Source organism: Aquila chrysaetos, chromosome 23, assembly GCF_900496995.4.
Source record: "Aquila chrysaetos chrysaetos chromosome 23, bAquChr1.4, whole genome shotgun sequence".
NCBI lineage: Eukaryota > Metazoa > Chordata > Aves > Accipitriformes > Accipitridae > Aquila > Aquila chrysaetos.
Window position 1 is genome coordinate 12718695 of NC_044026.1, and position 23208 is coordinate 12741902.

The following is a 23208-nucleotide window of genomic DNA, read 5'->3' on the forward strand; positions in this document are numbered from 1 at the left end:
TTTTAAGAGAAAGAGCTTTGTAACAATGAAGCAGAAAGGAGGTGATTTTTATCTCTGCATTTTGAGCCCTGCAGTATTTCCTCCTCTTATGCTAACTGGTTTTTCACTGTGCCTGAGAACAGGAAGCTGCTGTTTACTCACTGCATAAAGGCAAATTCTCTGCCAGCAAAACCTTGCTTTTTGAGTCAGTGTGCTTTATACTGCCACTTTAATCTGTTTTTTGCACATGTCTGAGTACTAAAAGCAAACACTGGTATTTGTATAGTCCCTTCTACCTTTGACAAGTTTTCAGAGTGAACTTACAGTAGTGAAGACCATAAACATTGAAATGACACAAACAGAAATTTGTAAAATTGTTTCTAGTCACGCTTACAAAAAAAGACTAAGAGATAAGAAGAAAATCGTTAATCAACTCAACTGGCTGAGCAAGTAAAACGTTTGCAGGGGTACTCCTTGGGCTGGGGGGTGGGGACAAAAAACCAAGGTAAAATAATCTGTTTCCATTTACTCACTTCAACCCCCAAGTTCTTTAGAGTTCTAGCAGCATGCTTATAATAAACTCTGACTTCATCCACCCCTGCAAAAAACCCAGTCATTAATACAATTCAAAGCCCTAAAATCTCTGCAATTTCACTGCAAACTTCAGTGTGAAGTCACATCTCCTTAGAAAGTCTGGCTGGGGTCACACCGCTGCAGGATTTTTGGTTTGTTTGGGTTTTGTTTGGGGTTTTTCGAGGCAGGGGTGGTGGTGGTGGTGGTGTGTTTTTTTGTTTTTTGTTGTTTTTTTTTTTTAAACTAGTATTGGCAAAATCCCTTTTTACAAGTTGTAGTTTGTAAACCTATGTGTACTGCTACCAAATATTTTTGAACATTAATTCCAATATGACTCTCAAATGAACATTGTTTTTTGGAACTGGCACTGAAACAGTGCAAGATATTAATCCAAAACATTGTTTATTGGCATCTTATATTCAATAAAATTGCTGTTTGCCAAATTAGTATGCACCAGGACCTCTTTCTGAATAGCAAAATGCTTTTCTCTCTTTTGTAACTGTTGCAGAGTTATACTGGACTTCAACATTCTGTACTTCGTACTGTTTGTGACATATATTATTGTTACCCAGCTAAAGCTGCAGATCTGTTCAAAAAGCTATTCACAACTTCAGGACGATCCCTCACTAAATCAGATTCAGTCTGTCTCAAGAGTTGCTCAACATCTCAACATGATTACTGCAGAGATAACAGAGAAGTACAGGAAGCAATAATGACACAAACTACTACGTTTGGATAGAGTACGACCATCATCTGTGGACTACGGGGGCACAGCTCAGGACATCTACAGTTCTGCCCAAGTCTAGTATTTCTTACTGCTGCCTGCTCAGCACCATACCCTGGAGTCTCTGCAGAGTTCTCTAATTGTCTTCCTTGAGCAGGCGTAAATTAGGCAGAGTTTCAGCATATACCTCTACAGCCATCTCTTACGTGCAAATCTGCAAAACCAGTCTCCATTCAAGCCCTTTACCACACCAGACAGGATTTCCTTAGACCTTTGGCTAGTGGTGAAGAATGAAGGGGAAAATCTCTGATCAACATTCCTTTTCTTTATTTTCATCCACCTTGCTTCCCAGAAAGAGAAAGGGGACAGTTATTTTCCAAAAGCTTTGTCGGCAGAGGGCTCAGTGCCACAGGACATGTTAGTAGACATCCATCTCACAGACTTTGTGTGGTGTCACCTTCCTTATCACACCAACAGAATGGGAACGTCCCACAGCACGGCTGCAGCCACGGCTTCCACACCACGTTGTACACGGAGAGCTGCTCTGGGACTGGAGTCAGTGTCCTGCGATGCTCTTCTATGGCTCTTCCCATCTTCCTTATTACAGTGTCAAAGAGGGGCTCGGTGTCAGGCGACAGAGGTTTGGCTTCAGAAGGGTCTCGCGAGAGATCAAAGAGCAACGGAGGGTCATGATGGGTCACGCCTTCCCCAAAACATGGGCAAATTCCTCTTCCATAACAGGCTCCAGCACCAGGCGGATGAAAGACAGGGGTCACGTAATGAGCCTTCCAGATGGCTCCACCTGGCAGGAAAGAAATCTTGTGGCACAACTACAAGACAATAGAGGAAACGGAAAGTGTCTTCAAGCAATAGGAGTACAGCTATTTACTAAGGAGACCTCTTCTCACACACCCTGGCACCCCCATCACCACAAATCAGATTCTGTGTGGAGTACTGGCTTTGAAGATGGAAAACACTAGGAATATGAAGAAAACCACATTAATTTTCCAGTCTAGTAGTAGACAGCCTGTATTTCCACCCCACTTCCCATAAGTTTGTTACTTACAAATATTTTTTGCTGTAAGACACATCCAGCTAGCCATAGTAACTGGTATGTCAGGAACAACAATTTCAAGAATCTGAGATCAGTACCGATAAAACACCCATCACGCAATAAATTTCTCAATTAGCAAGATGGCTATCAAGAGGAGAAAACTCATGTTTTGCAGTAACCACAGAATGAACATTTATACTTACTGTCCTTTTGGTGCCACCGTACTGCATGCAAGTAGGACCCACAATAGTGAAACAGGAACTTGTGCTCTGACTTTTGAGCTCTTCCTTGCAGTAAAGGCACCAAGTTTCGTCCATCAATCACCCTAATGTAACGGGGAGAAGTGTATTCAGGAGGAGGCAAACCTGACAGTGAACTGCATACTTATCGCTGCCTTTGCATTGGCTGCACCAGTGCTTGAGACAGCACACAGAATAATTTGGTCATAGATTTAGAGCAGCTAGCAGACTGCCAAGCCAATATTTAAATCCCTAGACGATTTTTTTTTTTTTTTTTTCAATAGCTGGGTCAACTCATTCCATTTAGCAATATGTAAACAATATTTAGAGCTTGGTCTAGCAGAAAAAAGTAATTTATTCAGGAAATCAATACCAATCTCATAATTGTTTACATTTACAACTTTCAAAGGAGCTGAAAGAAATCCGTTGAGCAAGGATGGCTTTAATGACTTTAGGAAGTATTTGTAAGTGTCCATAAGTCAAGGCAGTTAGTACCAAAATAACCTTGGCCACCAGTTCTTTCCTGAATGAGGCTGAACCTGGGTTTGAAACTAGCACCTGGTCTTTGGCAGGAACAACTGCTTTGGCCATAAGCACACCTATCCTAGGCATATCTGGGAGAGTTTCCTCCCTAGTTGAAAATCTCAGACCAGGCTTGAGGCTACACAATATTTGTCAGATCTCCAAGGATGATAAGAAACAGTAAATTTTTAGTAGTTAGCTCTCCTATCAAGCTCTCCTGTTGAAAACACCTCCATACCTGTCCTGTGGCAACGTTCCTCCAGCCAGATGAACAAGTGTGGGATAAATATCCATAAGACTTGTGGGTTCATCAATAACTGTGCCTGCAGGTAACACTCCTGGCCACCTAAATACTCCTGGCACGCGGATCCCTCCTTCCCAGCCTCCCATGCCTTTTCCACCTGCAGCAAAATGAATCAACATATGGCAGTTCAGAGGCAAACACGAACCTCTTCGTTGGCTTGTTGTGTTTGAATGTACAGAAAAAGGTGCAGTAATACACTGCTTATACAACAGATTTGACTCTTCATTTGCATTGGACTTCACATACTTTAGAAGGCCTCAAAAGGTGACATATAACTCATCCAAACCTAGAAAGACAGGGAGAGGCAATCTCTATTTTAACTTTGACCACAGGTGAGGGTAGGAATAATAAATCTACCTTTGAAAACCTATGTTCAGCAACAATAAAACAGCTTCAACCTTCTGTTATCCTCCATTTCATGGGTTGCCTGCATTCATGTGTGCTCTTGAAGAGCTTCGCAGAAAAAGAAAAAAAAGAGGAGGAACTGGAAATTGGAAGAACTCACAAGACTGAAGAAATACTTGATGATCTCTTTAAACCTACACAAGACTAACTAATCAGTATTCTATTTTAATAAACAGCTAAAAAACCCATTCTTCTCTTTAGAGCCATGGATTCCTTTCAAAATATGTGTCCTTAACACTTATATTTCCATATGCCTTATGCATCTCTTCTTTTTTTGAAATTGAGATTTGGACCTGACTTTTCCAATGCTTAATACAACATGTCTCAACTCAGAAGCAAAAAATCTGAACCTATGAAATTGTACCATATACACTTTACTTCAAATGGCAGGTAAACATCTTTTCTCAACTTGCTACTAACATAAGGTAACCTAATAAAGCACCCTGATGCTGGGTGTGTGAAGACAATATTTACCTAAGTCCCAAGGCAGAAACCTTTTATAATTCATATATTCAATATGGTATCTAACAAAGCCAATGTTTTTTCCATCAGGCTTAAGAATGGGTCTTATCATTCACAAAGAGAAGCACTTTTTCTAGCAAAAGCAGGGAGTGAGATGGAAGATGAACAGACTAACTGAAAGCCCTTCCCTTTCACAGGGGCCAGCAACTTTCATTGCTCAGCAGCAGAGCATCTGCCTCACAGGAGCCAAAATTCCATGTCTTTGACCTCTGTTGTGCCCTGTGGAGCAGCTCAAGAAGGTTTTGAAATAGACAAAACCTGTTTTAGGAAAATAAAAACATCAAAACTTCGTGCAAGAGGTGGATGGTTCATTGGTGATAACAGAGCCTAAGCCCTGACACATGTTGTCACATGTTCATGACAGGTCACAGGGTGAGGTGGTCTGATGACACAGGACTCTCGGGGTAGCTGGGAGAAGATGCAATGAACGCGTAGCCTTTGGGCTTCAAAAAAGCCACTGCACTGCTCAGCAGGTTGAGGAGTGATTCACAGCAGAAAGGGACAAGCAGGAGGTAAAGAGTGAGATCCTCTTAGACCACCAAGGCCATTTGGATTTTATGCCAATCACTGATTTTGGGTGGAATATAAAAGCATATGGGGAATAAATTGCTGCCACAAGTCGTGACACAACATGCTCTTACTCTATTCGGTATTGAATAGGACAGCAACGATTTCGGAACGTAATGAGAAAAAGAAACAAGCAAATCATGAAACAGTCCTATTGTGGAGAAAGGGAAAAAAATCCTTAGAGAGAGATTTCAGTATAGGGAACTATCACACTTTTTCCAACACCTTTTACTTGAAAACACCAAATAATTTACAGGTATCAAGCTAGACAATGCCTTTGTCAAGGAGATTTGTAATAATGCTTGCACTTTACTGAAAGAAAAGATGACTTTAAGATTAAAGCACCTCTGTATATCACCTATATTTCAAGCTACAAATGCAACTCATTCCAGCCTCAATAGCTTCAGCCAGGCAAATTCATTATGTTTCCGATTCTAACGTCCATGTAGAGTCATAGTGGTTTTCCTACCTTTATAAATACCATTCCAGCCACCTAGCTGGGCAGATCCATCCTGAGCCTCCAAGTGTCCTCCATGATCAGAGGCAAAGTACGTGAACGTGTGATTTTTCAACCCTTGTTTTTCAAGTGAATCCAGAATTTTGCCTTAAATTTAAGAAAAGAGACAGCAAGTTTCCTATTAACCAGTTTGAAAGATCAAGCCACATTTATAGTGTTCCAATGATAATCTTTTGCAATGCCCTATAAGAAGTTTTTAATAGCTTAGATTTCTGTAGGTATTTTGGCTTTATTAGTTTTCCTGCTTTAAAATACACAGGTGAATGTGTCTGAAAGATTCTTCCTGAAGGATACTTACCCACCATCCAGTCCATTTCTTCTACATTGTCTCCATATAAACCATGATGGCTCTTCCCAAGAAATTTTGCTGTTGTAAAGAGCGGGGTGTGAACATGTAAAAAGGAAACAAAGAGGAGGAATGGTCCGTGCCTGTTTCTTAAAAACAAACAAAAAATAAAAATAATTTCTGTTGTGTGCTTGAAATATTTTTAAAGGTTTCATATTTATCCATGCACAGACACACACATTGGGTCTACTGTACCCACATCTAGTACACCTTCATTGATCACAGTTGATGGTTTTCTTTTTACATATAATGTAGGAAAGAAAGATCCTTTTCAGCCAGATTATTTTCAAATTCCAGTGTGTAAACAGGCATAGCATTTGCACAGTGCTTAAACGAATCGGATACCTAACTCTTATGCCTTTTTAATTAAATGCAATTGGATACAGTCTCATATTTACTTTAATATTCATGTGGCTTTTCTAAGATGGCCACTTACAATTTTCAGTGTATTTGTTTTCACAAACTTTAAGAAAAGAATAGTTACTTTCCCTGTTTTACAGAAAGACATCTGATGCATAGCAGTATTACAGAAGGCTGAGCAGGCAGAACTTGAATCTAGAAAATGAATGATCTTACTTGGCTTCCTTCTCAGTCCATAAAAATAGATTTAAAGTGTTTTGAGATTTTCACATGAAATAATTTTGTGCATCACACATTTTATGTAGGTGTTTTCTAGGGTTTATGAAAAAGAGCACAAATGAGGCTTGTAGAGTGAAGTGTAAAAATTAGCTGGTTAATCTTGGAGCAAATATAGTAATTACAGATTACAGGGCGTAGTGAGATGGTCATATATCATTTGGTTAAAACTGATTTCATTTACTGCTTCCAATGTAAGACAGTTACGATTAAAATTTAAGTGCATTGAGTTTCTAAATAGAGAACTTGGATATGAGTTTCAAAGCAGTTAAAGACACAGCTATAGTTACTGGAAAAAAAATACTCTGAGTGCCCAGAACATCCTGGCCCCTTTAAAGAAAACTACAGACAATCATTTACCTTTTGATAAATGACACTGCCTCCTTCAGCATGAGGGAGGCAGTTCTCTCCAACGTCATCGGCTGCTCAGCGACATCGTGGTTCCTCATCAGGATACAGTTCCAATACCGCACAAAGCCGTAACTGGAGTACCAAGAAATGAAGAAAAGGCCACCCACAAAAGTAAAACAGGCAATTATCTTCCAGCGGATGGAAATCAAACCAGTCAGTTTTCCAGCAATGAGAGTGAGCACAGCAAGGATAATTATCTGACTGTAAAGCCAAAGCTTAGCTTGAAGGGCTACATCCAGCTCTGGAGGTTTGTTTTCTTGACAGTTGTTCAGAAGTGTGAAAGGCATACCGTAAAAGTAGTCAAACCCATGATTGAGAGGATGGTGACAGTGATCATTGAAGGATTCACAGTTTACGCCTTGATGCCACTTTCCTGAAGTTTTTAAAACATGAAAGAAATTAGAACGTTAAGGTGGACAACTCAAAAGGAGCCCAAGGTAGCATCATGAGCATCTGTTTGGGAATTAGACAAGTCACTCTATTTTTCAACAGAGTATCAACACATTCTCCTCATGCACAAGGATGCTGGGTGAAACCGGTGCCTGATCAGGTGAATGTCATACTGTAATGGGTGATCCCCAAATGATCATGGGATAAGCAGAGAAATTTGCAAGATGCTCATCCACTCAGCTAAGGGCCACATAAGGATGGGATTTCATTACCTTTCAATGAGGATCAGGGAATTAAGGTACTCTCACTGGCTGCTTTAATACGTTCCCTTCCTAACTTTCAGTTGTTTACTTGCAGCTTCATTTTAACATAATGTTACACATTTACTGAAAGGTCCAGTAAACTTTTGGCCAATGTTAACAGATATCTTGATCACCAGACTCAGGAAGATGATTTCTCAGGCACGTCCCTACTCCATATGAAAAGGAGAAAACGCTGTAAACCGACCTTTCACTCTATCCCTGCCCAAAAATAGAGCAAGTAGACAAAAGCTGTTGTCTGCTTAGAAAGCGTGCTGGATCAAAGGACCCTCGGGTTTGCTGGGTTACGTGATTGCCAAATAGTTACAGACTCAACCAGGAAGACTACCCTTTATTAGCCTAGGATTCAATGCAGCCACATCTATTTCCAGCACTTGGAGGTGACAATGCATTTGGCACAGCTGGCCCCAACCCCCTGGCTTTAGGGGACACAGCGCTTACCCTACCTACCCATTTACGTGAAGGGATCCATTGCAGCAGTGCCTGTCACTTGACAGTAATAAAAGCAAATGGAAGGGAAAAGAGAGACTTTGCCAGTTGATTTTAGAGATATTTGCCAAAAGAATGATGAATCTGAAACTGTTGAGGTCTGATCAAAGTCACAGAGAGGAAGGGACAGTGTTTCCCCGACACCTTTGCATTTTGGCTTCATCTGAGGAAACAGCCACACTATCACGCCTCTTTGGGACCTCACAACCTCATCTGTGAGACTCTAGTGCTTCTTCATCTCCTCTGTGGGTACAAACTTTGTTTCTTTCTTCCCCTATCCTCTTTTGTCTCTTTGCCTCTTGCCTCCAAAAGGCAGATGAAATACTTAAAGACATTGTTTTGTTTGGATCAATCTTTACATTAACAAAACTCTCACAGTGGACCAACCTTTGAAAAAAATCTTAGGCAAAGTAAATTCTCACCCATTTAATCATAAGACAGTTTTTAATTCTTCCTGGTTTGGGGCATTACTATGGTCATAAAACTCTTTAGACTACAGTATTTTTAGTCATCTTGCAGATATGAGGGCTCCCCCCCCACCTTCAGTCTTTTGGAGAGGATTTGTATCTATGACTAACAGACCGTTTTGGGCAAACACAATCCCTAAATTCTCTTCATACAACTAGTTCATTCTTCAAGGTCGTGCTAAAACATTTCCCCTTACCTATCAGTCCAGTGGTATAGCCTTGTTGCTGCAGCAGCCTGGCAAACGTCGTTTCGTTAGCAGGGAGCCCTCCTGACCCGGCGTTCCACTGCAGTGCCCGGTACCCGTTGCTGGACGCCATCCCTGACAGAAACAGCTCCGGTCATTCCTGCGGGCCTTTCGCTCTCTGCCAGCGGAGGCTGGGCTGCTCCTGCCAACCTCCACGTCAGGAGCTCAACCTGAAGCCCGAGTTCCTCCCAAAATGTAAAGCCAAGCGTATCTTGTGGGCAGTCACGTGAGTGTGTCCAAGTACTTCAGGTAGTCAAGAGTTATATTTCAAAACAAATGCTTGGCACCAGCTTTACCATCAAACTGATAATAGATCAGGGGTGACAGTTTCTGCCTTTCTGAGTAACTGTGATAATGTAGTATCTCTGCTTTTCATCTAAAATGAGATATAACAGTTGCATTTCCCTACGTCAGAGGGATGTTTTATTACGTTAGGTGAGATACAGTTCACCCAGCTTACACACCGATTTTACACTTGGCTCTCAAAGTAGGCATCTAATTTTCCTATATAGTGCCTGGTGAGAGATGGATATCTATAAAGTCCTCCAAAGGGCACCTTAGGCAGGTGGGGAATGGATCCAACACTCCATTTTCACCAGAGTTTTGTGACTTTCTGCACTATGCTGGCAATGAACTCGCCCATTTCTCTCGAGAGCCCCGTTTCCACCTCTTACCTCTAACCATCACCATCAAGAGGAATTCCATCAGTTTGCCCCAGGATGCATTGCTCTATGGAAGTGACAGATATCACTGCTGTTGGCATTTCTCCATAGCTACCTATTTTCATCATATAGATCTCCCACATCCGATAGAGTCAGGCTAAAGCTCTATCAGGTGGTGAGGCAGTAGTTCCCATTCAGAAGTTACTTATAGAAAGCTTGAGCCTCTAGCAGTGTATTTTCTATCTCAGGTTGAGGAAATAGCTGAATTCTCCTGTTCCGATATTTATTGGCTCTTGTAGCACCTCAGCACCATGCACAGAAATTTGTAATTTAAAACAGGCCCAACCTGATCTAATGGGGTATCTGCCAGTGAGGAAAGCTGCTCTGCTTGGAGTGCAAAGCGATGCTGCGGCAATGTGCTGAGTAAGTTTCACTCCTTCTCTTGCCAGGTGGTCAATGTTTGGGGTCCTAAAAAACATTTTCAAGTTTAATAGAAGCAAGGTAATCTGAAACTTATTTTAATAAATTGCCAAGAAGAACTAGAGCTTTTGAACACTTCCTCAAAGAACCCAAAATCTCCTCTTTACAGACTCCAGGACTGATGTAGTAAACAAGTTTGATACAGCAGGTCAAGTGGGCTGTAGCCACGGGAGAATCCATTCTCAGGACACAGCCATAGAGTGCACATAGCAACACTGAAAAGAAACCTAGGCACTTTTTGGTACCGTTTAGTTTGAAAATAAAATGGAAATGGAAAGAATTATCTAAGGCTGATATTTTTCTATTCCAATACTTCCAGCAGATCACTTTTGCTAGCATATTTAGACCCTGAATTTCAAAATTCGTGGAGCCAGAGAATCTCACAGGGTATTTGAAGCTCTTGGAACCAAGAGTCTCTGTTCCATGTTTTTAAACACCTGCTATTTATTTCATATTATAGTGGTATCTTTACATAGTTAGATTTGTATGGGAGCCTAGCTCTCCCAGAATAATGGGCTACACCACAACAAAGAGTGAAAGAGGCCTCCTCCTGTCTTCACCAACAGCAGAGGACGACAACGGAGTTCCACAAGCACGTTCCCATTTCTCTGTACAACCCCACCAACATCACTTGAGGGAGATGCACCCAGAACATGCCAACAAATGCCTGTGCTCCACTTGGAGGACAGGAGTTGAGGCTTGCAAGATGCGCTCCCAATGCCCATTCAGTTCTGCTTTGCCTTTTTAGTTTTGAAAGGATGTAATCACTAGTTTTGAAGGCACATAATCATGTAAGAAATTATGTGGGTCAGTCCACGTGAGTCTGGATCAGAGTGTTTTGGAGATGGCAAGCAAGCGGATGAGAGATTCTTGAAAAGCACTGGGTGAATAGAGTAAGGCTTAACTATGCATGAAAAGGAATGAAGAAGTTCATGCATGAGAAGGAGAGAAAACAGTAACAGTAATACTAAAACAAACAGCTGGAGAGTTAGCACATGGAGGAGGGGATGGGAGGAATTCCCAGAAAGAACTTAAAATGAGGTTTTTTTTCTTTCACTGCACACCATTTACTTAGGCCCCAATCCTATGTGCGTATGTACAAGTACTTAAATACACAATTACGAGCACTTGGATTAAGAGATTAAGAACATTTCTTATTTTATAATTAGGCTTAATTACCCAGGATAGGTGTTCTGTAGTGTTAAATATATTGTACTGAGAGATCTTTACCTTATGGTATTGTTCCCATAACAACCTATATCTCCAATGCCAAGATCATCAGCCAGAAACAGAAGTATATTGGGTTTAGAGTCCATAGCTGCACCCAAGCCAAACATGTTCCAGAATAAAGATGAAGTCAGTGCCATTAGGAGGTACCTCCTGAAACACAACAAAATAACTGTTTAAATACGTGACTTGTAAGGGTTGGAGAGTGATGGGAGTGCTCTGGCAGCAGATCCGAAGCATAAAACACAAAATAGTGGGAAACTTCGTTTCCCAGCCCCACTTTCAGTGGGAAGGAGGAGGACAGAGTTTTACCGGTCCCATTTCTTCCACCTCTACCACCTAGATCACTCTAGTCAGAGAGGCTGCAGTAGCCTTTCTACAGCCCAGGAAGCAAGGACATAAGCGAAGGCTGTCATCTATTCATTTGGCCCAGGAATTTTCATCTCGTAATAGTAACATAGATTTCAGAATGCATCAAAAACTTCAAAGACATGAGAATAATTAGCATTTCTAAGTTTCATAAATTCTATGAAAATTCAGGTTATGTTCCAAAGTCACTCTGGCATTTTCTGAGTATCCCGTCTCAAGTGAATAAAGCAGTTTTAATTATATTTGGAAGGGAAGTGGAAAAACCTAAAACAAACTCTCCCCTTCAGCTCAAGAACACTTGAACTTGAAGCCATCTCCTCTACCACCATTCTAAGATGTCAACCAGGCCCCATACCAGCATCAACTATATTAAATATCTGCAAAAACCAGAATTTATATTTTTTACACATGCATACCATATTTTTTATAAAAATATGCCTAGAACATTTGAAACTGTGTGTTCCTCCAAGTAAGTATTGCTGATCAATATTCTTAAAACCTAATCCTGGATTGATTTTTCACTTGGACAAAGTTGTCATTGCAATACACACTAATTTTGCAGGACATGGGGCAGCTCTCTAGCACAGACTGAGAAAGCTCCTGAAAATCATTCCAGGATTTGAAGTTTTGGTGTGAAGATCTTGTATACAAAAACATGTTTTTGAATGAACAAGTAACCATCACCTTTAACAGGCAAACACAACACACAGGACTTTCTGTAAACGTGACTGTGAACTCCCGCTTGTAAATAAGTAACCAGTGGCTATGGGAATTTAATCACCCAAGAGCAAAGTTCCAGCTGGGGTTTTTTATACATCCAACTACTAAGTTACAACAGTGATTTACAGAGTTGTGGTGAAACCTTGCTTTAGAAGCACTGTGAGTAATTTCCATCTCTATACTTGGACTACTCATTTTAAGGAAAGGAGAATTTTCTATTTGCCAATGCTGTATCCCCTAAGAGTTACAGGGCATTATACTGATATAAGGAATCCTTTCAGAGTGCTAATACATTCAGTTAGAGCTGCAGGGAGAAGGTCTCTAAAGGACCCTGGAAATAAGCAGCCCCCAACAGCCCACTTCAGTCACTCGGGCATTCTTCTTTTGAAGCTGCGGACAGGAGTAGTGCTCCCCACTGCTTTCTGTCATGTTAGGGGGGAAAGAAAAAAAAAAAAAAAAAAAAAAAAAAAAAAAAAAAAGCAAATGATGAAATCTGCTTTCACTGATGTCTGCAGCCCTATCCTAGCACTTTGTTTTCTCATGGTGTTAAGTGCTGGATATTTGCTGATCCCTGTCATAATCCTGCTTGTGGATTAAGATAGGGTCAAGGACAAATTACATCTCAGGTAACCTACTGCTTATAGTTGCAAGTTCCTACCCTAAGTTGTTATGTAGCATTGCTGAACATTATAAAATAACCATGCTTAGAGCTCAAAGTGATCATCTTTCAGCTACACATGGAGGAAGAGTGCAAGAAGTTTAGTTACTAAACACCGATAAATCTTGAAAGCAATAGGGTTGCAAGAAAGTAGAACATAAAACATGCATATAGGTACATACATATATATATATGTGCATGTGCCTCTTCAGAATTACATAAAAAGCTATTTCTGGAAATGATAATGTTAAAGGCATAGCCAGAGACTTCCACTTGAGAGACAGACCTCATTGTTTAAAAACATGAAGACATTAAATAAGTACATAGTTAAGATAGTAATACTAGCTGCCAAATGATATTTAGGACCAAGTGATTTTACATCATTTGCTTAATGAATCAGGTAAGTGCAAAACATTAGGAAAATACAGGCAACTATTTATGTAACTTCTATTTACAAGGCTTAATATGGATTTACACCATAGTTGAGCTCCTATAGCTTTATTGACAATGATCTTCAGAGGACAGGTTAGAAACCCCTGGCATAGGCAATCAGATGTTGAAAAAACCTACTAAACTATAAAATTTGGTGCCTGTACTTCCCTTAGAATTATTTTCTAAGGTGATACTGTTGTGCTTAGTGTGTACCTAGAGAATGACAGCATTACGAGATTATAATACCCTTCTGTTCAAGAAATCTGCTCCTCCTACAAGATTTCACAGGGAAGTTATATCTGTGTAAGAGTCTGGCACCTTGGACCACTTCTCTAAGGGCTTCTACAAAGGGAGAGACACAACTTTAGAACAGTGTGGGGCTCACAGTCAAGGTACAATTAAAAAAAAAAAAAGGGGCGGGGAGGAGAGGAGAGAACAATGATGACATGATTTTTAATGGAGTTGAATTTCCTACATGGGGGTAAGGAAGGGAACAACAAATACTTAAAGCAAATGAAGCCTTAGGAAAAGTGATTCATTTGAGCCCAGGGTTGCTTGGGAAAATAAAGGTGGGTCAATTCAAACAACACAATTTTAATTCTGTCAAGTACAAACAAATGCATGCAGAGAGGAGCCAGAAATCTGTTCACCTGAATAGAATGGCAGCAATGGCTGTGCAAGGTAGCGGTGCAATCATCTCCTGGTAGGCAGCGATCCTGAAAATAAGTTAAGCTTATAGCATGCAACAACTTGAGCATTGTCACCAGTGTGATGTTGGAGGAAAAAAAAAGAACTCCATCAATCCTTATATCTCTTTACAAGAGGGACAAGCAAGATGATTTTACCTCAAAGACACAAATACTGATGGTATCAAACTGTGTAGTGATCAAAAGCAGACTATTTTCAATGTGAAGTTCAAGAACTGGAGAGGGGGCAGAAAGCCACATATAAATGATTCAAGAGTGGGAAAAGATGTTTTATTTTGAGAGAATAAGAGCTCAATCACAAACAAGACGGTAAAAGATTAATTAGTGCATAAACTCATGGGGAGCAAACACAGGTCTTAGAAAGCTCATCAATTTTGCTGAGACAGAGCCAGTATTTGGAAGGTGGCATCAGACAAACAGAGAATGCATTTTCTGCAAGCAAGGCGATTTATTATTCAATCATGTTTCCAAGTAGAGTGCAATATAATAATGATTGTGTACCTTAAGCGGAAGAAAGAAACGTATTGTAAAGAAACACAAGTTATGGGACTCCCCATAATGGGCAGTCAGCTGAAATTTAACAGTTCACAGTAAACACGATCAGAGCAACAATCTGATATAAACTCCATAGTGTTTTCCTCAGCAGCCACTTCACAAGACATCTTTTTTTAAGCTACCTAAAGGAGCTCAATTAAAGCTAATTTTAAGACTCTTACCTAAAGAGTACAAATAACCTGAAGAGCATGGCCCTTGACTTGAAGAATCTGCTTCTCATCAAACCATTCCTTTTTTATTTCAAGATTGCCTTTAGTTCTCACACTAATAAGCCTTCCCACTATATAAATTCTGGTTCATATAATCCTAAAGTAATCTTAAAATACTAATTCTATAGATTGATTAGTCTTTGCACAGACAAAGGGGACTGAATATACATGATGATACTAAGTTATTCTCAGCAGAAGTCTCCCCAGACAAAGAATCACTGGCGACAACTGTGGATTTCCCAAAGTCTAATAGAGCTGGTTATTTTCAAGCTGATAGTATGTACAGTCTTGCAATTTATCGCTGCTGTTACTACTTAATTTCAACTGAAGAGTTCTCAAATGTCATTATTAATTAAAAACATTATTACTTCATTTACAACCGGAAGTACACAGCATCAGTTATTCAACCTAGTACCTCCACATAAAAAGTCATAGGACTCTATAATAATTCAGTCTAAACATTTCTGCAAAGTGAGGCCAAATCCTGCAGAGCCACGAACAGCAGGAACTGGCCAGCCCAACTTTGTGTGGACACATTCCCCTTAGTTAAACCATTTTAATTGTCTGTAGACCTTATCCAAAACTTACTGTCTTCTGCAGCTGATACTACATGACTGGCCTACCACTTCTTTCTCCAAATTTATCAGCCATTAACGAAGGCTTAATTGACTTATAATACAATTTATCCAACCTGCCAGGAATGCCACAAAGCCTGCAGCTGTCTCAACAGTCACTTGCAGAGATTCAGCAAAAGAAGCTTTGGCTTGGTTAAGCGGCTGAATTAGGTGGACCTAACTCAAATGGATTCATAACAACCCCAAGTAGCCTTATATAGGGTTTTTTTTAGCCAGTTGCCTTGTGCAGACTCCATTTTTTTTTCAGCTCTGCTTTACAGAAAGCAAGCTACAAGCCTGAAACTGCTAGAAAATTAGACCCTTCTTCCTCACTGAGGCTTGGCTCCAGGCAGTTCCCCCATCCTCCAAATATTTCACTTGTTGAATATATTTGCAGATTAGAGTTTATCCTTCTTGAAGCCTTACAGAGAAGAAAAAAGAAAAACCTTCACTTCAAAAAATATATACCCATGGCCAAAATGTTAATTGAAGCCAGGCACATCTCATGTTTCACCCTCATCCCCAGAAGACTGACAACACCACCACTTGCTCTGGGAATCCACCAGAATTGAAAGGAACTTCTCACTCTTAAAAATGTTGAGAGGTATAGCTCCAACAGAAAAGTTTGAAATAAGCTCTTGTTAGTTAAGCTAAAAGTCAGTAATCGGACACAGCAAAAGAATTTGCTTTCTTGTTTTCTTTGTCTAACTTCAGGTACTGAAAAAAATTATTTCCACACCAATGCAAAACCAAAACAAAACCCCAAACACTTCACCACTTACTTAAATATAATAAAAGTGAATTATAAGCATTAGGACAAAAATTTTCAAGTAATGTGTGGAGGTATGTTGCTGCTTAGGTGTTAGCTGAAAATAAATGCTTTCTACCTTCTACAAAAATATACCACACAACAGGTTAACCACATTCAACAGTATATTGGAATGTAATTAAAAATACTAATTTCAGCTTGCATTATGGCTCTGGAAGAAACACATGCAATATACTATATGCGACATACCAGTCCACCTTGTCCCTTTCCTCCCTCTCTCCCATAGCTTCCAGGCATCCAGATGATCAGGAAGGGAGAGGCAGCAAGCGAGGAAGGAGAGAAACAAGGAAGAAAAAGCTCCCAGCTGGTGTGAACATAGTCACTTGCTCAGTGCTTGCAGCTGGTGAGCCAGAAACAGGTGCTGTTCATCAACCATAAAACAAGGGATGTCCTTGCAAGGAAGGTAGAAGCCAAAAATCAGATGCTCGGTGGTCTTTTTACCTCTCCTTTCTGCACTCTCGGGGTATCAACAGCAATGGTGCTCGCTGGGGGAATATACTTCTTACCGAGCCAGATAATGTCAATAGTTGTTGTCTGTTACTATGATCATAGCATTGTATTACCTCTTAGTGTTGTGAATTGTCAGTAACCAAAACTCTGGTGGCAAGCAACCCAAGTTTTTTAGTTTATTATGGCTACCCTGTTCTGGCCTTAGCTGCTGCACAGCAGCACCCTGCCTGCAGAGCAACAGCAGAAGGGGGTGGTCTGGCCCTGGGCTTTAAATTAGCTCCTGCATTTTCACGTCATGATTAGCACTCCCTGGTCTAAATGATCTAGCTGTGCCTTCTGGCTTAAAACTATTCAGCTAGGAATATGCAGCTTTTCTTACAGCCAGGACAAGAGCAATGCACAAGGGTGGAAAATTGGAGGCAGAAACAGGGCAGAAAAATGAGATAAAAAGAGTGGCAGGCACAGCTGGTAGAGAAACAGCAAAGATCACATGGAAGCAATCTGGAGGCAAATTATGCAGTCTGTACGTCACTGTAAAGCCGCAGGAACTCTAGCAATAATAATAATAATTAAAAAAGCAGAATACCTGCCATTCACCACCTAACCCTCCGAAAACTGGAGTTTGGTTTGAAACACTAAAGAGGGAAGGAAAACAGAGATTGCTAATTATTGTAACGCCCCGTCCTCCCGCCGTACGCACACTCTAACCCCTCTCACAGGTTGTTTTTGCTACTTATGATCCGGCTGGAAGGCAGGGTCCAGGCTGCCCTCTCAGGCGGAGGTTAGCAGAGGAAGATGCGAGCAAGAGCAGAGGCAGGACGCTGCCCCAGCACAGCTCTGCGGGGCAAAGTTCCCAGTTTCAGCCCAGCTTCCCAGTAACGCCGCCCGGGAAAGGGGCTAGATGCCGCCGGGGCTTGGCCAGCAAAGGCAAACTCAGCCTCCGCTGGAAAGAGCTGTCAGCTTTGGGTAAGGAGGGGAGGAAAAAGTCCTCCCCGAGGGAAAAACAGAGGTGACTCTTTTTTTTACTTATTAGTATTTTATTTTTTAAAGAAAAATGCTGATCTTTTACTTACTCCATGCTCGCTCACTCACTGGAGGAGCTGTGCTCTCGCTTTTCTCTTTGTCCCAGGCTTTCCGATCTTTGCTTCTAAAGAAGGGTTTTCAAAAGCATGACTTGCATATTCATATCAGAGTAATTAGTGGGTGTGGGTCCCCTTTAAAAAATCCGGTCAAAGGCATTTCATCCCGCCTGCCGCAGGGGAGGGCAGGGCTTCCCCGCCTGCTCCTGGTAGCAAGTGCTGAATAAGGAGGAACTGTTGTAAAGCAGGAGCTGGAAATACAGCTCCCGTAACAGTCCAGGCCCGTAGAAAGAGCTTTAGGGTTCACCGAGTGGAAGATCACAGATCACGGGCGGTGAGACTGACGAACCACCCAACCCGTGGAAGCAGGGTAGCCGTGGCTAATGCAGAGGGTGAGCCAGCTAGCCCCCTTGAGAATAAAGAAAATCAATCATCATAGTGTCATGTTGGTGTATGCGGACCAACTCTGGCAGCCTGGCTAATTCCCCACTATGTCGTTATAGCTCCTCTGTCTGTGAGTTCTCTGCTGTGCCAGTGCTAATACTTACGTGGTTGCACAGTCTGGCTTGCCATGCAACTTCGCAGGCCCATGGGGGCACCAGACCCCTCTTTTTACTGGCTACGTGTGCTTATGGTGGTTTAAAAAGAGGGTATAAATGTGACATGCTGTAATCCACTGAATAAGGGCTTTAGTCAGAGAAAGACAGAAAAAAGGATAGGGGTTCTTGGTATAGATGTATTATTGCTCAGAGGCCAGAATAAATATTAATACAAAATACCATGGCAAGGTGGAGAAAACAATCAGAACTTATTAATTAGACCTTGATAAATACAATATTTGGATACAGTGAGATTCATAGCATCATCAGTGGGTGCAGTGCACGAGTTTCAAGGACAACATTAGGGACTTCTTAAATGTTTATCTGGATATAGCAGTAGCAATTGCACCTTTTCCCTCAAGAACCAAGAACTTCTGCCCAAAGAAGTAATTGGTAGAAATAATTGAAGCTGGGAGAAGCTCATGGAGTGGGGCAAAGAAATGAGAGTGCAGGGAAGGAGCCTTCAGCTCAAATTAGGACAAGGATACTCCTGAGGAGAGAAGGATGCTTGCATGCATCAAGGAGCAGATATTAAAGTAAAGCTTCAGAAATACTAAAGAGAAAGAGTTTTGTTTTTGTTTTTTTTAGTTTTTTTTTTGAGGGACTTGGAAAGAACTAGGTGGAAGTGGTACGACTCAGGAAGCAGCAGAAAGTTCCTGGGTTACAAACCAAGACTGAAGGAAAGGATCCACTCTGCAAAGACACGGTGAAGAAAGTAAGGATTTAGTTTTGGCCCTTTTACTCTAGTGCAGATCTGATCACACCATTCCTGACTCTCACACCTGGGGAAATCTCACTCTATCCAGCCAGAAAGGCTCTTCCATCTTGTCTCCCTGACCGCCTGCCAGACTCAGAAGCAGGGTAAGGTAATGTGATGTTTTTAAAACCTTCCTTGTCAACAGCATCTTCAGTTTGGCCTCCAGAGAAAGTCTGAAATACAGTGAAATAAAGCAACTTCAATATTTCCTGATTATGAATATTTTTTCTTGATTTCTCAAATTCTTTCATCTAGATTGAATATGAATTTTTAAAAATACTTCCTATTTTGACATGTTAATTTTGTGTTAATATTTTAGTATGTACTTTTATTGATTTAACCAGTTTTAGTTCGCTTACATTATACGTATCTGTTCTTTTTTTTTTCCCCACAGAACTGAAAAGTGCAGTTATTAACCTTAGATACATTTTTCTATTTGGCTTTTTTCTCCACTGTTATTTGTCACATCTTTATAGGTTATTTTGGCATTTTTGTGACTTTAATACATTTAGCTTGGAGTTTACAATAAGACTGTTTTATTGTTAGTCCTTCAAGCCAATCTATTTGGCAAGCTGCGTGACATAACCAGTCTAAATGACATGTGGATCCCCAACGTACAGGAATAACCAAAGGGACCAGCTTTAAATTCAGGCCCCCAGACATCCAAATGTAATGGATGGGCCAGCTGCACAGAGCCTAAACATCAGCGTTTGCAGGAGCTGTATTTTCAATCACAGAAAAAGCCTGCAAGTGCCAAGAAAGAGCACTTTGTGAAGGGAGCTCCTTGTTAGCAGTGTCTTTGCTGCTGTATATAGACAGCCAGTTCCAGACCAAGACCCTGTCACACAGTGCAGGGACAGAGAACGGGCTGTGCCCCTAGGTGTTAAACATTAAAATTCATTAAAAAAAAAAATTATAGTTGAAAATGTTCATCAACAGTCAGTGCTCTTGTGAATATTGAAGACTCACAGGTAGTAATAAGGTTAAAATGACATTTGTTTATCAGTCGTATCAATATTTGAAGAGTCCCATTTAGCACTGTTTAAAATCAGAGCCTGCTGAGCATACTCATCTTGGTACGCTTGTGTATCGTAACAACTCAACAGTCATTGCACTTAAAGACACTTATTTAAGATATTAGGTACTTTAAACAAAATTTACTAATTATAGTCAAAATCTGGTAAACACTAGAGCATGGAAACTGAAAGAATGAAAGCTATAAGAATCTATTTGGTCTTGGAAAGGGAGTAATGGAGCAGGAGGAACAGACAGACAAGAGCACACAGAATGAAGTTGCAGATGATTCATTAAATACTTTGCTTTTTCTCTTCCTTGTTCTTTTATAAATGACTGCATTTTTCCTATTTATTTTGACCTAAGTAGTAGGTAGTTGAAGACACGCCTATTTGACATGTTAGTTTAATCACTGTTCAGTCCATCGTGTCTGCACTGTCTCCATATAAACCTCTGCTGCTCCTCGAGAAATTTTTCAGTGGTAAACAGAGGGTTGTGGACATATAAAAGGGAAAGAATGGCTGCACTGTTTCCAAACAAAAAAATAATATCAAATGAAAGAACAACTTAGTTTACATGCCTATTATTTCATTTGACTTATAGTCTTCTTCAAGGAGAGAGTTTAAATTATTAATCATACAATCATTAGAATAACAAATCAGTCTCTGCTCTTCAGCAGATCTGTGTTGGTTTTTCAGCTACGATTACAGATACTGTGATAGCATTTCTTGACATGTGACTGGAAGACAAAGGAGGAAAGTTTAAAACTTCAGAGACACGTGTGATTTGCACAGCAGGTAAGATTCCCTGGCTTTTGATCCCTTACAGAAATTAGCAAGATTTTAGCACCTGCCCTAAGCAGTATTGGCAGAAGTGGGAAGACTGGAAGTTATGATGAGCCCTTCCTGCTGGGCAGAGAATAGAAAAAGCCTTCCTGTAGTTCTTACATGCGTCACTAGCTCAAGTAAAGTACAATCAGATGTGACAAATTTGTTGGGCCCATGACTGAAGTGAGCATGAAATACTTGCGATAGGATGTGCTGCTCTGGAAGACCAGCCTGCTCCTGTCTTTGGCTGCAATCCTTAAAAAGTTTTGGTCTCCTGAGCAAAAATAAATATTTATTTAAGTGTAGTCTGGACAATTTTGTTCCAAAACGTGAAAGTTTTAAAAAATTTTCAGTGCTTGAAAAGAGCTAATGTTCATGGAAAATTCAGGGCTACCTTAGCTTCTGGAATTAAGACATAATATTGTCATTAATATAGACTCAGTCTTACTTTTGAAATCTTGGCTTAAAACAACTAACTTCGTGATCACTTATCTCTCAGATATTCAAACAGAGAAGCAAGATGCCCCAGAAACAAAAGGATATTTGCAGGGAAATATACTTTAGCTTTCGGTAGGTGATGCTGCCTCCCTCAAGTTGAGGAACGAAATCCTTGCCATCATGACTGGTTGCGCTGTAATTTCATGGGCTCTCATCGTAACCCTGTTCCTGTGTTTTAGAAATCAATAACGAGAAGTAGGTGGCAAAGAACAAGAGATCAAACCCAGCAAGGCAGATGACAGTGTTCCAGCTGGCTGAAATTAAGCCAGTAAGTCATCTGAAGGCAGAAGTGAATGTAATGAGGCCAATCATCTGATTATACACTGAAGGCTCTCATCAGTCCTGGAGGCTAAGTTATCTGAAAGCTATTTAGTAACCTAAAAGACATTCCATAAAAGACCCCAAACCCATCATTTAAAGGATGATGACATTGGTCATTGTGGATTTCACAGTAAAGCACCTTGATGGTGGTTTCCTGAAAATATGTATGTTTTTAAATGTTAAGAAACAATATTTAAAATCCAGCTTCCTCGCTTAGAACCTGCTGGCTCTTAATATTGCTGTTCTTTTCCTTGGTAAGGTTCTACAGAAATTGGAGGATCTCTGCATCACCCTATAACATGGATCGCACACAAGAAAGAGGTATAAACCAAAATCTTGAACTTGAAGAGCCCACATTTCTAAGGCAAAACAGAATATCTCTGGCCTTTTTTAAATTCTGCCAGCTTTAAGTAGAAGAGAAAATATGTAGTAAGCAAAGGATAAAATACCATTCTCGTCTTACACCTATTGTCTAGAAAAAGATTATGAGAGTTCCTGGAGTGAATGAACATAAGTAACCAGTTTATAAATAGTTTCTTAATTTTAGCAATGATTAATAAGAAATAAATGGACTGCCTAATGGCAGAAATTCAACTCTGTAGTTAGCTCATGTGTTTGAGTTTTGGAAGTATCGCAGTCTTCTGCTGAGGCTAGTAAAATCCGTTGTAAGGAAAAAAACCCCCAGACATTCTTGTGAAAGTCACTGAAGTGTACAAGAGAAAAAACCTGAAGCACCAATGAGAAAACAGTGCTAACTGAAGTCAAATCCTGAAAAGCATAACAGTAAGTGTTTGCTCTTTATATCATATTACTAGTAATTTGCTTAGGGCTAAATTTTTTTAATTATTATTTTTAGCAAGGATAAAAATGCTTAGTCAGTTATAAAATACTATGTTATGATGTGACACTTAATGGGAAAAATGAGGCAACATGGCATCCATTCCAGTGTTGTGGTACAGGCAGATGCTGTGTGAGGTTTTTTTCTTATAATCCTGCTTTTGACATTTCCAGGTACTGCCATTGATTGCTGATATTTTGCTTTGCCCCTGAGATGCTATTTGACAGAAATTGTCAGTCGTGCTTGAGATAATGTTCAAGCACAGACATCACAGATGCCAGCTTGTATATTCAGGGATAAAAATGTTAATCCATGGGGCCAGCCAGATTCTCAGAATATTGCATCATGGTCTCCACAGAAGAACACTTAGCTTGAAATACTGAAAACTATGTGATCTTGTTGGTGATTACATGCTGAAGTCAAGCTGAAGCACTTGACTAATGTGTGTTCAGGAGAGTTCAAAACTAGCTTAAAAATATTCTTATTATCTTAAAGCAAAAAAGAAGATTCAATAAAACTTAAAAAAAAAAAAGAAAAAATAATGGTTCGTTTCTTCTTTAGGCTTCAAAGATCTCCTTTTCAATATAACACACAAATATTTTATGACTATTTTTAAATGAAGAAGGATCATTAGATTTTCAACAGCTTAATTT

At 40.2% G+C, this 23208-nt stretch overlaps 2 protein-coding genes and 1 long non-coding RNA gene across 10 annotated transcripts in view; 1 reads left to right on the plus strand and 2 right to left on the minus strand.

Annotated features, from left to right (window-relative positions):
• Positions 1-1682: 1682 nt before the first annotated feature.
• The window catches only part of LOC115334674 (arylsulfatase D-like), a 41414-nt gene continuing 19888 nt past the window's right edge, over positions 1683-23208 (minus strand). The window contains exon 13 of the mRNA XM_029999164.2: positions 1683-1733. Within this exon, the coding sequence (XP_029855024.1) occupies positions 1711-1733 (23 nt within the window). The 3' untranslated portion in view covers positions 1683-1710. The remainder of the gene's footprint in view (positions 1734-23208) is intronic.
• On the minus strand, positions 1711-17847 carry LOC115334672 (arylsulfatase D-like). 6 transcript variants are annotated; one of them, XM_029999155.2, is made up of 12 exons: positions 17696-17847; positions 17209-17257; positions 13909-13974; positions 11083-11232; positions 9719-9840; positions 8663-8785; positions 6749-7172; positions 5705-5841; positions 5359-5493; positions 3330-3492; positions 2534-2655; positions 1711-2078 (listed from the first exon to the last, which is right to left on the minus strand). In XM_029999155.2, exons 3-12 carry the CDS (start codon positions 13953-13955, stop codon positions 1711-1713), a joined length of 1791 nt encoding a protein of 596 aa, XP_029855015.1. In that variant the 5' UTR covers positions 13956-13974; positions 17209-17257; positions 17696-17847. The 6 variants fall into 6 exon arrangements, with proteins under 6 accessions (XP_029855015.1, XP_029855016.1, XP_029855014.1 ...); XM_029999156.2 differs by lacking the exon at positions 17696-17847 and adding an exon at positions 17340-17468; XM_029999154.2 differs by lacking the exon at positions 17209-17257.
• LOC115334675 lies at positions 17510-23134 on the plus strand. 3 transcript variants are annotated; one of them, XR_003921212.2, is made up of 5 exons: positions 17510-17631; positions 18902-19161; positions 20770-20868; positions 21977-22500; positions 22729-23134. It is a non-coding gene; the product is annotated as an uncharacterized LOC115334675 (long non-coding RNA). The 3 variants fall into 3 exon arrangements; XR_003921214.2 differs by having other exon boundaries at positions 17510-17588; positions 19048-19161; positions 22729-23133; XR_003921213.2 differs by having other exon boundaries at positions 21977-22038; positions 22729-23128.

Bases quoted from the DNA above. Each gene is read 5' to 3' on its own strand.
- LOC115334672 (XM_029999154.2), bottom strand. The intron at 5,842-6,748 runs GTAAATGATTGT...TTTGTTTTTAAG, and splicing joins GCAGTGTCATTTATCAAAAG to AAACAGGCACGGACCATTCC. The intron at 3,493-5,358 runs GTAGGAAAACCA...ATTTTGCTGCAG, and splicing joins CTGGAATGGTATTTATAAAG to GTGGAAAAGGCATGGGAGGC.